Source organism: Triticum dicoccoides, chromosome 3B, assembly GCF_002162155.2.
Source record: "Triticum dicoccoides isolate Atlit2015 ecotype Zavitan chromosome 3B, WEW_v2.0, whole genome shotgun sequence".
Taxonomy (NCBI): domain Eukaryota; kingdom Viridiplantae; phylum Streptophyta; class Magnoliopsida; order Poales; family Poaceae; genus Triticum; species Triticum dicoccoides.
Genome location: NC_041385.1, coordinates 588,187,595 through 588,198,830, shown reverse-complemented (window position 1 = coordinate 588,198,830; position 11,236 = coordinate 588,187,595). Strand labels below are relative to the sequence as shown.

The window sequence follows — 11,236 nt, the reverse complement described above, 5'->3', positions numbered from 1 at the left end:
AGCTACATCTTCTCACGTAAGGATGTGCCTCCTTATTACACGCAAAAAAATGAATCCTCCCCCTAACAGCTCGGACCCACCATCTATATCTTCGCACGGAAGGAAGTGCGTCCTTATCCTCCCTGACAGTTGGGACCCACCTGGTCGAAGCGTGTGTTGCGTTGTCTGTCTGGTCGTGAACGTGTATGTACATACTGGTCGATCGGTCTCTCTGCAATGATGAACCGTGGCCGAGCAAGCAATGACATGTGTAGTAGTAGAGCCCCCGACGTAGCAGTTCAGCCAGTCCCTTTTAAACTATGTACACATACGTACATCCACATGCCAAAAGCTACAGCCACGTACGTACGTACGAGCGGGGTCTCGATTGCCTACTCATGCATACGGACGGTAGCGATGGCGTCCCGTTCGTCGGCAGCCAACCGGTTGGGTCTGAACGGAGGAAACAACTCGTGTTCATCGGGAGGCAACCGACTGGGTCGGAATACGTCATGTTCATCGGGAGTCAACCGGCTTGGACGGAACATCCGAAACAAGGTCTGGCATACTACGAAACGGATGAAACTGTCTTCTTTCTATTCGACCGCGTACGGCCGAGACGTTGTCCTGTTCACCGGAAAGGGTGTGGCGTACCGCAAAATGGAGGAAACAAACTTCTGTTGGAGCCCCTATGGTCAAAATGTGGTCATGCTCATCCACCGTCTACTGCCTCGCTGCAGCCTCCATGGGCTACATCCATTGACGACTTCCTCTAGTCTCCACCTGCTACTGTTCATCCACCACGTTTCCTCCTGCCTACACCAGCTACTGTTCATCCACAGGCTATTGTTCATCCAGCCTCCACCGGCTATTGTTCAACCATCCCTCCATGGGGGCCTGTTCATCCACCCCCAACCGGCTCCCGTGTGGCAGCCTCCTCGGGGTCTTGTTCATCCAGCAGAAACGGCCTACTACCACAGGGTCCTGTTCGTCCAACCCCCACCGGGAACTGTTCATCCAACCCCAACAATGGTCACTGTTCATCAAGAGGCAGGTTCGATCGGCTTCATTTAGCAGCAATAGCGAAGGAATCGCTCGGGTTCAGATAACAGCCAAGGGATCGATCACTCGGATTCAGTAACATAGCTAGTACAATCGCTCGGGTTCAGTAAGCGAACGCCTCGCTCCGGTTCAGTTAGATCCCAACGCCTTGCACACACACGTGTACATATATGAGAGAAACACGCAAACCTCCGTGCATCGCTCGGCCCCAACCACCACCGTAACTGGAACTCCCCGAAATTTTTCTCGCCCTCGCTTCTACCATGATTTTTTCCGTCATGGACGACCCAAAGAATGTCATGCAAGTGCATCCCCGACCCGCCCAGGACGAAAAGCCCATTTTCTATCATGATTTTTTGTCATAGAAGTAGGAGCCCACCACATCTATGATGATATGTGTTCTTGTCACAATTATCGTCATAGAAGTGTCATAAGCATGACAGTAATTTTTTTCGTTGGGCCCATAATGTTACAGATGTGTCTTTCTTTTGTAGTGCAAGACGATGAACAGTCTAAAAACCAATACTACAAGAGAGTAAAAATGATCCACGCACGTGGATCCGGCGACCCCCCTCACCATCGACGATCGAGGTCACCGGTGGAGGGGAGCCGCCCAAGGACGGCACTGAAAGATGGGCTCTCCTGGTGGCGGCTAGGGTTCCAGCCGCCAGGGACGAGAGAAAAATTCCTTGCCTCCGTTTTCTTGTGTTCTCTTTCCTCTCTCCCTGCTCTCGGCTAAGAAGCCATAGGTATAAAATGGGCAGAGCTCAAACTAAACAGGTACAAGGAATCCCAAATTGAACACGAAGATCAAAAAAATCAGGGTGTGGGATGGGGGGAATACATAGACAAGAGTCATCGATTCGCGCGTCACCGAGAGACTGCACATACACATGGCTTGATTCGACTGAAGATGGAGTCGAAGGTGAGCAGCAACAACCGCGGTAGCGACAGCCTCGAGCGTGCCCCCGACATTGGCAGCTTCGGTACCTCCATCCATGCGTCCACCCCACAACGGCCACCCGCTACTACCTTGTTGCAGGGGCTCGCACATGCGAGATGAAGGGGGCAACGACGGAGAGCAAAATGTAGAATGACGCGAGACGAGGAGGAGGAAGGGAGTGGTCTCCACTTGTCGCTCTAAGGATAAGGCTGCACGAGGGTATGTTGTCGTTCGCGCGAGGAATGCCTCGACTGAATTATTGCCGGGGCTGACATAGCCGTCCATGCGCCAAGATTGGTGCAAGACACCCGATGGCCACAATAGCGTTCACTCGAAAAACCTTGATATCTGACGTTCACTCGTTAGCTTTTTCGTATAGTTTTAATGTTGAACTGGGATTCACTAAGGCGGAAATAAAGCATTGTCTCAAATTCTTCTTCGGTGTTAAGTGGTACTTCCTTCATTCTGTTTGTTAGACCCCTCGTATTTTGTGTTAAATTTTGACCCTAGATCTAATGCTAGAATGTAATTTATATGCCAGATTAGTATTTGAAAGAATTTTGCAAAGATCCTGTTTTTGTGGTATACAATTATATTTTGCTAGTTGTATATGAGGTCAAAATTTGACACAAAATAATAAGGGATCAAATAAATTCCGACGGAGAAAGTAGATGTGAATTGCAAAGAGAAGTGTTTCTAAAAAAAATCATTGTAATACATATACTAAGGGCCAAATAAATTCGAAGGAGAAAGTAGTTGTGAAGCTGCTTCTATAAGGGGTTTGAACAAATGTGCTCCGTCGAGGGCGGAGGCCCAACCAAAAGTCAAGCTCACAGCAGGCCGTCTCTAATGCATGTGAAAGACGATTTTGGCACCCCTAAGAATTTGGATGTATTTTTTTTTCTGTAAGTGTGTATTCGTAAGAACTTGTGATACTTAATATATGACCTCAACCTTTTTTCCACAAAAAAGAAAAAGAAAAATCTCATGGCTCAAATTTTCCTCAACTCCTCAAAACCTCTAAAAAGTCTTTATTTGCAAGCAGACGTTTTGCAAGTGTGTTTACGGTTAAATTGACATCTTCCCCACACAACTAGAGTAATCAAGGAGTATCATTAAGTGCAAGCTTTTCTATTGGACGGTGAAACCATTCCAGGACCCAGAGCCACACGGTACAACCCAAACATTTACGTACTCCTACCAAACACCGCTCCTGTAACCTGTATTCACCGTGCTGGCTGGCCATTTTTGACACGGAAGTGCGTTACCGACACCACCAGCCTCCCCGCATATAAAAAAAGCTCCGAGATCAAATTCCCCCCAACCGCAGACCACCATGGCAGTCTCCAAGCTCGCCGCCGTGTCTCTACTGCTGCTTTCGGCCTCGCTCGCGGCCGTGCTGCTCCTCCGCCCCTCCGGCGCAGACGACGGCGGCGCCCCGTGGGGCGCGGGCAGCGGCGGCATCCTCACCGCCCTGCCGTTCAGCCCCGCGGACGTCCTGCCCCTCCTGCCGAGGCGCGTCGCGATGGCGGCCCTCCGTGCGCTCCGCGGCGCGTCGGACATCTTCCCGGTGTTCGTGGGCGCGGCGACGGCCGGGCCGGCGCAGGCGGGCACCGCGCCGGTGGGCTGGAAAGGAGCCTGCTTCTACGAGAACGAGGCCTGGCTGTCCTTCCACAACGACTCCGGCTCCAAGTACGGCGGCGGCACGGTCCACCTCAAGGTACGGCACGGTGCTTCCCGCAAAGTCCGCCGTAGAGCACGGTCGCCACGAACTGCCGCAGAGCTTGCTTCCGGATAGGTTTTTCCTCAAATTGTTTTTACTTCCGGATTGTTTTTGTTTTTCTGAACCAAGATCGGGAGACGGGCTTTTACTTCCTTCCTTTATTTATTTATTTATCTTCCCACGTGGTTGCGGATAGAAATGAAAATGCATCGTGGCTGCGAGAGGGACACGCGCGCCACTTAACTGCATCCTCAACTGCCGTGTCCTACTACTCCACTTTTTTTATGCAAACAAGACAGACAGTACTAGTGTATATCCTCAGAATATGCCAGAAATATGTGCAAACCATTTTTGGTTCGTCTTGTGAAGCGTGATCAAATGGAAGTGGAGCAAAACAGCATCGCAAGCCTCGAACCGTCGTTGTTGTTACCTCGAGCAAGGCGCACGCAACGCAACATGACGGTCAACTCGATACGGAAGCAACAAGCGAGGAGCCGCTACCAACAAGCAAACCTCTGCAAACCTCACAGAATTTCCTCCTCCCTTTGTTTCAAGCCTCAGTCCCGCATCTGAATTCCTTCGCGCGGTGGCGGCCTAACCCTAGGCCCCCGCCATGGGAGCCTCCAGGCTCAAGCTCCTCCTCCTCCCCCTCCTCGTCGCCGCCCTGCTGTTCGCCGCCTCGCGCGGCACGCTCCCGCAGCTCCTGCTGAAGGGGCCGCTCTTCCTCCCCGGCGATCTCCTCCCGCTCCTGCCGTGGCCGGTGGCCCGGCCGCTGCTCCGCCGCCTCGCGCTGCGGGGCCCCGCCGACCTCCTGCCGGCCTTCGTCGGCGCCGCGCGCGTGCCGGGGGGCGACGGCGCCCGCGCCGCCGAATGGAAGGGGGCATGCTTCTACGAGAACCGGGCGTGGATGGAGTTCCGCGACGCCAACGGGACCGACGGGGGCCTCGGGGGCGGCACGGTCCATCTCGAGGTGAACGCCGGTGCGAGACCCACCTCGCGTTGCTTATTATTATACTCGCTTTTGGGTTCGATCGGGTGGATGGTAGAACCACTTTCTCCCCTAGTGAGGTAGTGGGGAGCTCGCCAGTTGGTGTAATTTGTTATCCATAAGTGCCGAACAATCTTGACACGATTTTGGTATTTCCAGCATCGCCATATCGAACACATGGATTCGTAGTTTTGAGCAGTGGCCTGTAGGTTTTGTAAATGGGTTGATTTCATTATTGCTCAACTCTGGTAGTTGTTGCTTTTTTTTAGTATACTTCTTAGTTGTGTCCCCTTGCGTGATCAAAACTTGGTTCCTGTTAGTTTATAATTGTGGGGAACATAACTAGTCCTTATCCGTATTGGGCTAAAAATATAATTATAATCACCGCAAAGTGCATACACTGTTCTATCATGTTTTATGGCTATTAGCATCATGTCATCATTTAGATTGGTAAGCTATAATTGCACTATAGGGAATTGCAATTCTCAGCGATGAGAACTCGAAGTAGTCATAAATGGGTTAGATTTTTAATCAGTAAGGTCCACATGGATGCTTAAGGTTGATATTTTCTTTTTTCAAATAGATTCTTTTACATGCTGACAGCAACTGGGGTCCACTAGAAGAGTGGTTCAAACTTTTTATCCTGATTAACTGGCTCTCCCTTGACGACTGTTCCAAAGGCTGATCCTAACGACACAGAGAGCAAACTATTTTCTAATCCTAACAACACCAAGAGCAAACTATTTTGCTACTTACTATTGAAAGGCAGTATGATGTTCCAACCTATTGCTTGATTGTTAAATACTATCCATAGTACAATGCATACAAGAGCAAGGTATCATGTGTTCTCATCAATTTTATGCCGTAAGGATGATGGGGGAAATCCGACTTGCATCTTGAGACTTATATTGGGTATTCATATAATCCATGTGTGTTCTGACTTTCAGTAGCCAGAATTATCTTCCATATGATGTTTGTTGTCTTTGTTTTTATTAGATTAAAGGCAGTATTCATTTTTTTTAAGTTCGTGGGTTGCACAATTAAAGCCTATTGCTCAACTTTCTTTTTTATGATTTTAGATTAGAAAGCTAAATACTACCCCGAGTACAAGTTAAAATAGTATTTATCTTTTCCCTCCTTTATACAAACATCTTCCCTGTCTTACTAACCATTTTGAAACTAACCTTTCCTTTCTGTAGACAACGAAAGCACATAGCTGGACTTGTATGGATCTTTATGTGTTTGCTACTCCGTACCGTGTTACATGGGATTACTACTTTCTAGGCCGTGAGCATACCCTTGAAATCAAAGAATGGGAAAGCAAGGCCGAATATGACTACGTAAGTACTATGTAGTAACCGATGCTTGTTCTGTTTACAACTGACATTTAACATTGTTGATACAATTGCGCTGTTTTGTGATCTTAAAATAGGTGAAACATAATGGAGTGTCCATCTTCCTCATGCCGTCAGGAACAATCGGGACACTCAGAGCACTCTGGGATGTTTTCCCTCTTTTCACAAATACTGGATGGGGTGAGAATGCAAACCTTGCATTTCTCAAAAAGCATATGGGTGCGACCTTTGAGGAACGACCAAAACCGTGGGTTTCAGAATTAAATCCTGATGACATCCAATCTGGAGATTTTTTGGTTTTATCAAAAATCCGTGGACGCTGGGGTGGTTTTGAAACCCTTGAGAAGTGGGTTACCGGAGCTTATGCAGGCCATACTGCAGTTTGCCTGAGGGACTCTGAAGGAAAGCTGTGGGTTGGAGAATCTGGTCATGAAAATGAGGAGGTACCTGTACAAGATCATTACTGTATCAGAACTGAAAAAATAGTGAAGATCAAACATTTTAACTATTACCCTATGTGATAGGCATGATAAAATGACACTTGTAGATACTAGCTGTTTCTTATTTCGATTAACTAGTTACATCAGTCTTACTGAGTAAGATCCCATAGTTTGATCTAAATGAATTAATTCCTTTCCTTTTTGCCTAGAAGGATGAGAAGTGAAGAACTGCTATATGCTTCAAATTATCAGTTATTTTATTGAATAATTTGACAATATAGATAGTGAATTTGCACTGCACGGTACTCCCTCCGTTCCTAAATATTTGTCTTTTTAGAGATTTCAAATGGACTAACACATACGGATGTATATAGACATATTTTAGAGTGTAGATTCACTCATTTTGCTTCGTATGTAGTCACTTGTTGAAATCTCTAGAAAGACCAATATTTAGGAATGGAGGGAGTATATCTGTGTCAGTTATTTCAGCCATATTAAGAGGGGCACACTTCAAAAGCATTCTGTAGAATGTGCATATTTCACCAGAAAATAATGTCCTCGTTGCTGTTACTGGCTGTAGGTATAGTTATATCTGCAAACTGTCTTCAATCTTTGTTTTTTACCTGTAATGTTTCCAACGTTTATACGGAAAACAAATAAAGGAAATGTTACTACCAAGTGCTAATCATATTTAGATGTTATTTTGCTTGAATTACAAATTATTACTGCGGGGGCCAAATTATTTGCAGGGTATTTCTTGTCACATGTGTTATATCAGTTTCAGTCTTGCAAATTAAGCTAACAAACAGAGTTGTGCAGGGAGAAGATATTATTGCTGTCTTGCCATGGGAAGAATGGTGGGAGTTTGAAACGACAAAGGATGATTCGAATCCTCAGATTGCATTGCTTCCATTACGTCAAGATTTACGAGCAAAATTTAATGAGACAGCAGCTTGGATTTATGCGAAGAAAATGAATGGGAAGCCTTATGGGTATCATAATATGATTTTCAGTTGGATCGATACTATAAGTAACAACTATCCACCACCATTGGATGCTCACGTGGTATGATTTATGCATACGTTTTCCATGAGCATTTTGCTAATGTTTATTTTATTAGTTCATATGTGTATCATCGGCTTTTGTTTTCAGAGGCTCATAGCTTAGATGGTGCATACGATTTATGACACAGATTAAAACATTAATATTTAACCTTGTAGCACAATTCTTAGACAAAATGTTCTCATATTTATAAATTGTAGTATCAGATATCATCGCTGTTTAAGCATTACCGATGAGATTGGACTATGCACTTTCGCAGGATTTATTTCCTAATGTAGTAACCTAAATCTAATGATTGACTTAGGTTGCATCTGTTATGACTGTGTGGAACAAGCTTCAACCAGACTACGCGGCTAGCATGTGGACAGAAGCCCTTAACAAGCGGCTGGGAACGAAGGTTTGTTTTAATTTGTCATTGACTTCCAATAGCTGTGCTCTGTTTTTATTACAGTTCGTTCTTGGTTTGGTTACTTGATGCCGGTTCTTCAGCACCCGGTGATTTTTTTTAATTATCTAGGTAGTACCTGGCCCCAGTTTTGGTAGTTCAATTCATCTAGCTGATTCATTAGTTTGTGGCGATAAGCTCTTGTGTGACCACAATCCTGCTGGAATATGGACAATGTAAATGTAGTAACCTTTGATACCGTGGCATTTACTCCGGACCTATAAACCTGAATACTATCATCTATTTTGCGCATCTCCAGTACTGATGGTGTCATCATCGATATAATTTGCCATGTTGGATATGTGATGATGTGACAGAGAATAAAAGAGCAGAGAGAGTAACTTGCATATACCATGAACCAACAGCCCGTGCACAAAATCCGAGGTGAAACTAGAGAGCAAACTTGGTTTATTCTCCCACAGCCTACTGGAAAACTTAACATACACTCTATTGGAGTACTTTTTTTACAACAGGCTTGGCACCCCTGTGTTATATAAAAAGTAAAGTACTATCAAAATTGAATGACGTACAAATTTCTGGAATGCTCTTAAATGCAGGTTGGGCTCTGAAATGGAACCCTGTTGAAAATTGAATGCAGATTGATTTACATTCTCAGCTCTTTATAAGGAGATACTTGTACTAGTTTCATTTTATCAACCACTCGTTGTAACCTACTGTGTGAACAAAGGGGTATATAAAGGATCTGTGTGCTAAATGCTTTTCTCTAGGATTATATATTCTATGGTACCATACTGAGGGCTTTTCAAGAAATATTATATACCGAGGACCTATTATACTTGAGATATTGGAGCTTAAAACTGATTTTGTTGACTATTCAATTTGACCTTGAAGGCTTAACTTGTTTTGACACAATATTAGTTTCACCTTTAGGTCCGTACCTTGTTTACGCTCACAAAAAATCATTGTTCTTTACAATTCTCTCATGCTAAATAGCAATCTTCTTTTCTAAGTATAGTCTTTGTAACGGTGCCACTTATTTCAGGGTCTTGATCTACCTGAAATCATAGTGGAATCAGAGAAACGTGGGATGACATTTGACAAATTGCTGACAATTCCTGAGAAAGATAATTGGGTCTACACTGATGGCCAATCAGCATCTTGTGTGGCCTACGTCCTCATGATGTACAAGGAGGCTGGACTCTTTGAACCAATTTCCAGCTCTATAGAAGTCACGGAGTTCACGGTGAGTAATCCTGAATTCTTATTCTTAAGTTTGTGAGCCTTTATGAGCTTATAGGTGGTGGTATTAGGTAAACCGTCCAGTAAAAAGGCTGGGTTATCTCAGTAACTGATTGAGTGAAATGCTGGCCTATCAGCATTGCCTATTCTGGCAAATACCAAATGATTTGGATGACTTTATAATCTTTCACTTCAACACCATCTTTTTGTATGAACATATGACCTGTGAATTCCATATTGCCATGCAGATAAAAGATGCTTACATCCTGAACTTCTTTGAAGCCAACATGACACGGCTTCCGTCGTGGTGCAACAAAGACGACACTGTGAAGCTCCCGTTTTGCCAAATCAAGGGCAGATATCGAATGGAACTGCCAGGATACAACGCCATGGAACCATACGCTCACATGAATGAAAGGTGTGCATCGCTGCCCCCGGACTACCTGAGGGATGAGAACTGCTGAGTACTCATATTTAACCGTGCGCCCATGCGATTTGATTGTACTCCCTTTTAGTCAGTACTTCAGCTGTACATATCACGGTAGGTCTGGAATATTTCCCATGATGCACGCCGGCTTGCCACGAGGTACGATCAACTTCCTCGAATAAGGCCACGGTGGCACAATTGTATAGTAAAAAAGCTCTGCATCTGGCGCGCAGCTGCTGTCATGTTCTGAAAACATTCATAGTGTTTTTGCCAGAAAATAGATACACGTTTGACAAAGATGTATGTGCACCGTTGTATTCAGCTGATTAGAAATGGTTGGAAACCTATGTACACTATGTAGAAGTGCTATTTGGTTTGGCTCGTATTGTTCAATTGCCATCCTATGAGCGGTGTAAAAGCTCCAAGTTGAATTGTTGGTTTGCTGTTTTGTCGTAATTGATACATCAACGTACAATGTGATTGTATTGGGTCATGCTGGATTCGAGTCATCTGACATATGCCATCTGCGGCAGCAAATCTAGCGAGCTGAACTGGCGAGTTCTCTAAGGGCCTGTTCGGATGCACTCCACTCCTTCAAATCTTCCACTCCACTCCCAGCTCCTGGACTGATCTTCCACCAAATCGAGAGTTCATAAGATGTTCGGCAACTGACTCCACTCCGCTGGACTCAAACGTTACAAAAGTCCGCGGGCGCATCCCGACCGCCCCTCATATTTCCTTCCGGCATCCACATATCTCAAATCCGGACTCTCAAATCCATACAAATACATGCACGTTGATAATGCAACACAATGTCGCACGTAAATAGCAATTGTTGGTATGAAGCATAGATAGTGTTTACATAATTTTTTTAAGTGTCAAACTCAAGCATTGCCTCCTTGGTTGCCATTGTGGATTCACATGTGCTTCACAAGATCATTGAGTAGCTGCGTGTGTACCTACTGATCTCGAAGATTCTGATGCATCTGCAGAAAGTTCATAAGTTGAGCCGCATCTTGATCTTTCGGGATTTCAACTTGTTCCCTGTGTGCTTCGAAATCATGGGTTTGGGCTACACCATCACCCTCATCCTCAACAATCATATTGTGCAGAATAACATAACATGTCATCAGCTCCCACAAAGTTTCTAATTCTCACATCATTGCAGCGCTCCGCACAATTCCCCAACGAGTCTGAAGCATACCAAATGCCCTCTCCAAGTCTCCACGTCCTTCCTAACTGCTTCCTGCATTGTTGCAAAGTGGCTCTGTTTTTTGCCACGCGGCTCGGATATGGTCTTCGCAAACACCGCCCACTGAGGATAGACACCATCGGCAAGATAGTACCCCATGTTGTAGTCTCGGCTGTTGACGATGTAGTTGCACGACAGTGATTCCCCATTGCAAAGCCTCCTGAACACCGGAGATCGTTGAAACACGTTGATGTCGTTGTGAGAACCGGACATTCCAAAGAAAGCATGCCAAATCCATAAGTCATGTGATGCCATCACTTCTAGTATGACGGCGGCCTCTCTGGTGTGACCTTGATACATTCCCCGCAGACCTTTGGGGCAGTTCCTCCCTTGCTAATGCATGCAATCAATTGATCTGAG

The 11,236-nt window shown here is 45.4% G+C and overlaps 1 protein-coding gene across 2 annotated transcripts; it reads left to right on the top strand.

The window, feature by feature from the left end:
• Window positions 1-3,305: 3,305 nt before the first annotated feature.
• LOC119277257 lies at window positions 3,306-10,059 on the top strand. Of its 2 annotated transcripts, none has more exons than XM_037558513.1 (7): window positions 3,306-3,704; window positions 5,895-6,035; window positions 6,128-6,493; window positions 7,310-7,555; window positions 7,857-7,949; window positions 9,001-9,201; window positions 9,446-10,059. In XM_037558513.1, the coding sequence occupies exons 1-7, from the start codon at window positions 3,321-3,323 to the stop codon at window positions 9,659-9,661; spliced, it is 1,647 nt and encodes a 548-aa protein (XP_037414410.1). In that variant the 5' UTR covers window positions 3,306-3,320; the 3' UTR covers window positions 9,662-10,059. The 2 variants fall into 2 exon arrangements, with proteins under 2 accessions (XP_037414410.1, XP_037414411.1); XM_037558514.1 differs by lacking the exon at window positions 3,306-3,704 and adding an exon at window positions 4,077-4,677.
• The last annotated feature ends 1,177 nt before the right edge of the window (window positions 10,060-11,236 follow it).

What these genes read in the sequence shown, in the direction of transcription:
- LOC119277257 (XM_037558513.1), top strand. Translation starts at nt 3,321, where the DNA reads ATGGCAGTCTCCAAGCTCGCCGCCGTGTCTCTACTGCTGCTTTCGGCC. An exon ending in GCGGCACGGTCCACCTCAAG is followed by an intron (nt 3,705 to 5,894) that starts GTACGGCACGGT and finishes TCCTTTCTGTAG; the next exon opens with ACAACGAAAGCACATAGCTG. An exon ending in GCAAGGCCGAATATGACTAC is followed by an intron (nt 6,036 to 6,127) that starts GTAAGTACTATG and finishes ATCTTAAAATAG; the next exon opens with GTGAAACATAATGGAGTGTC.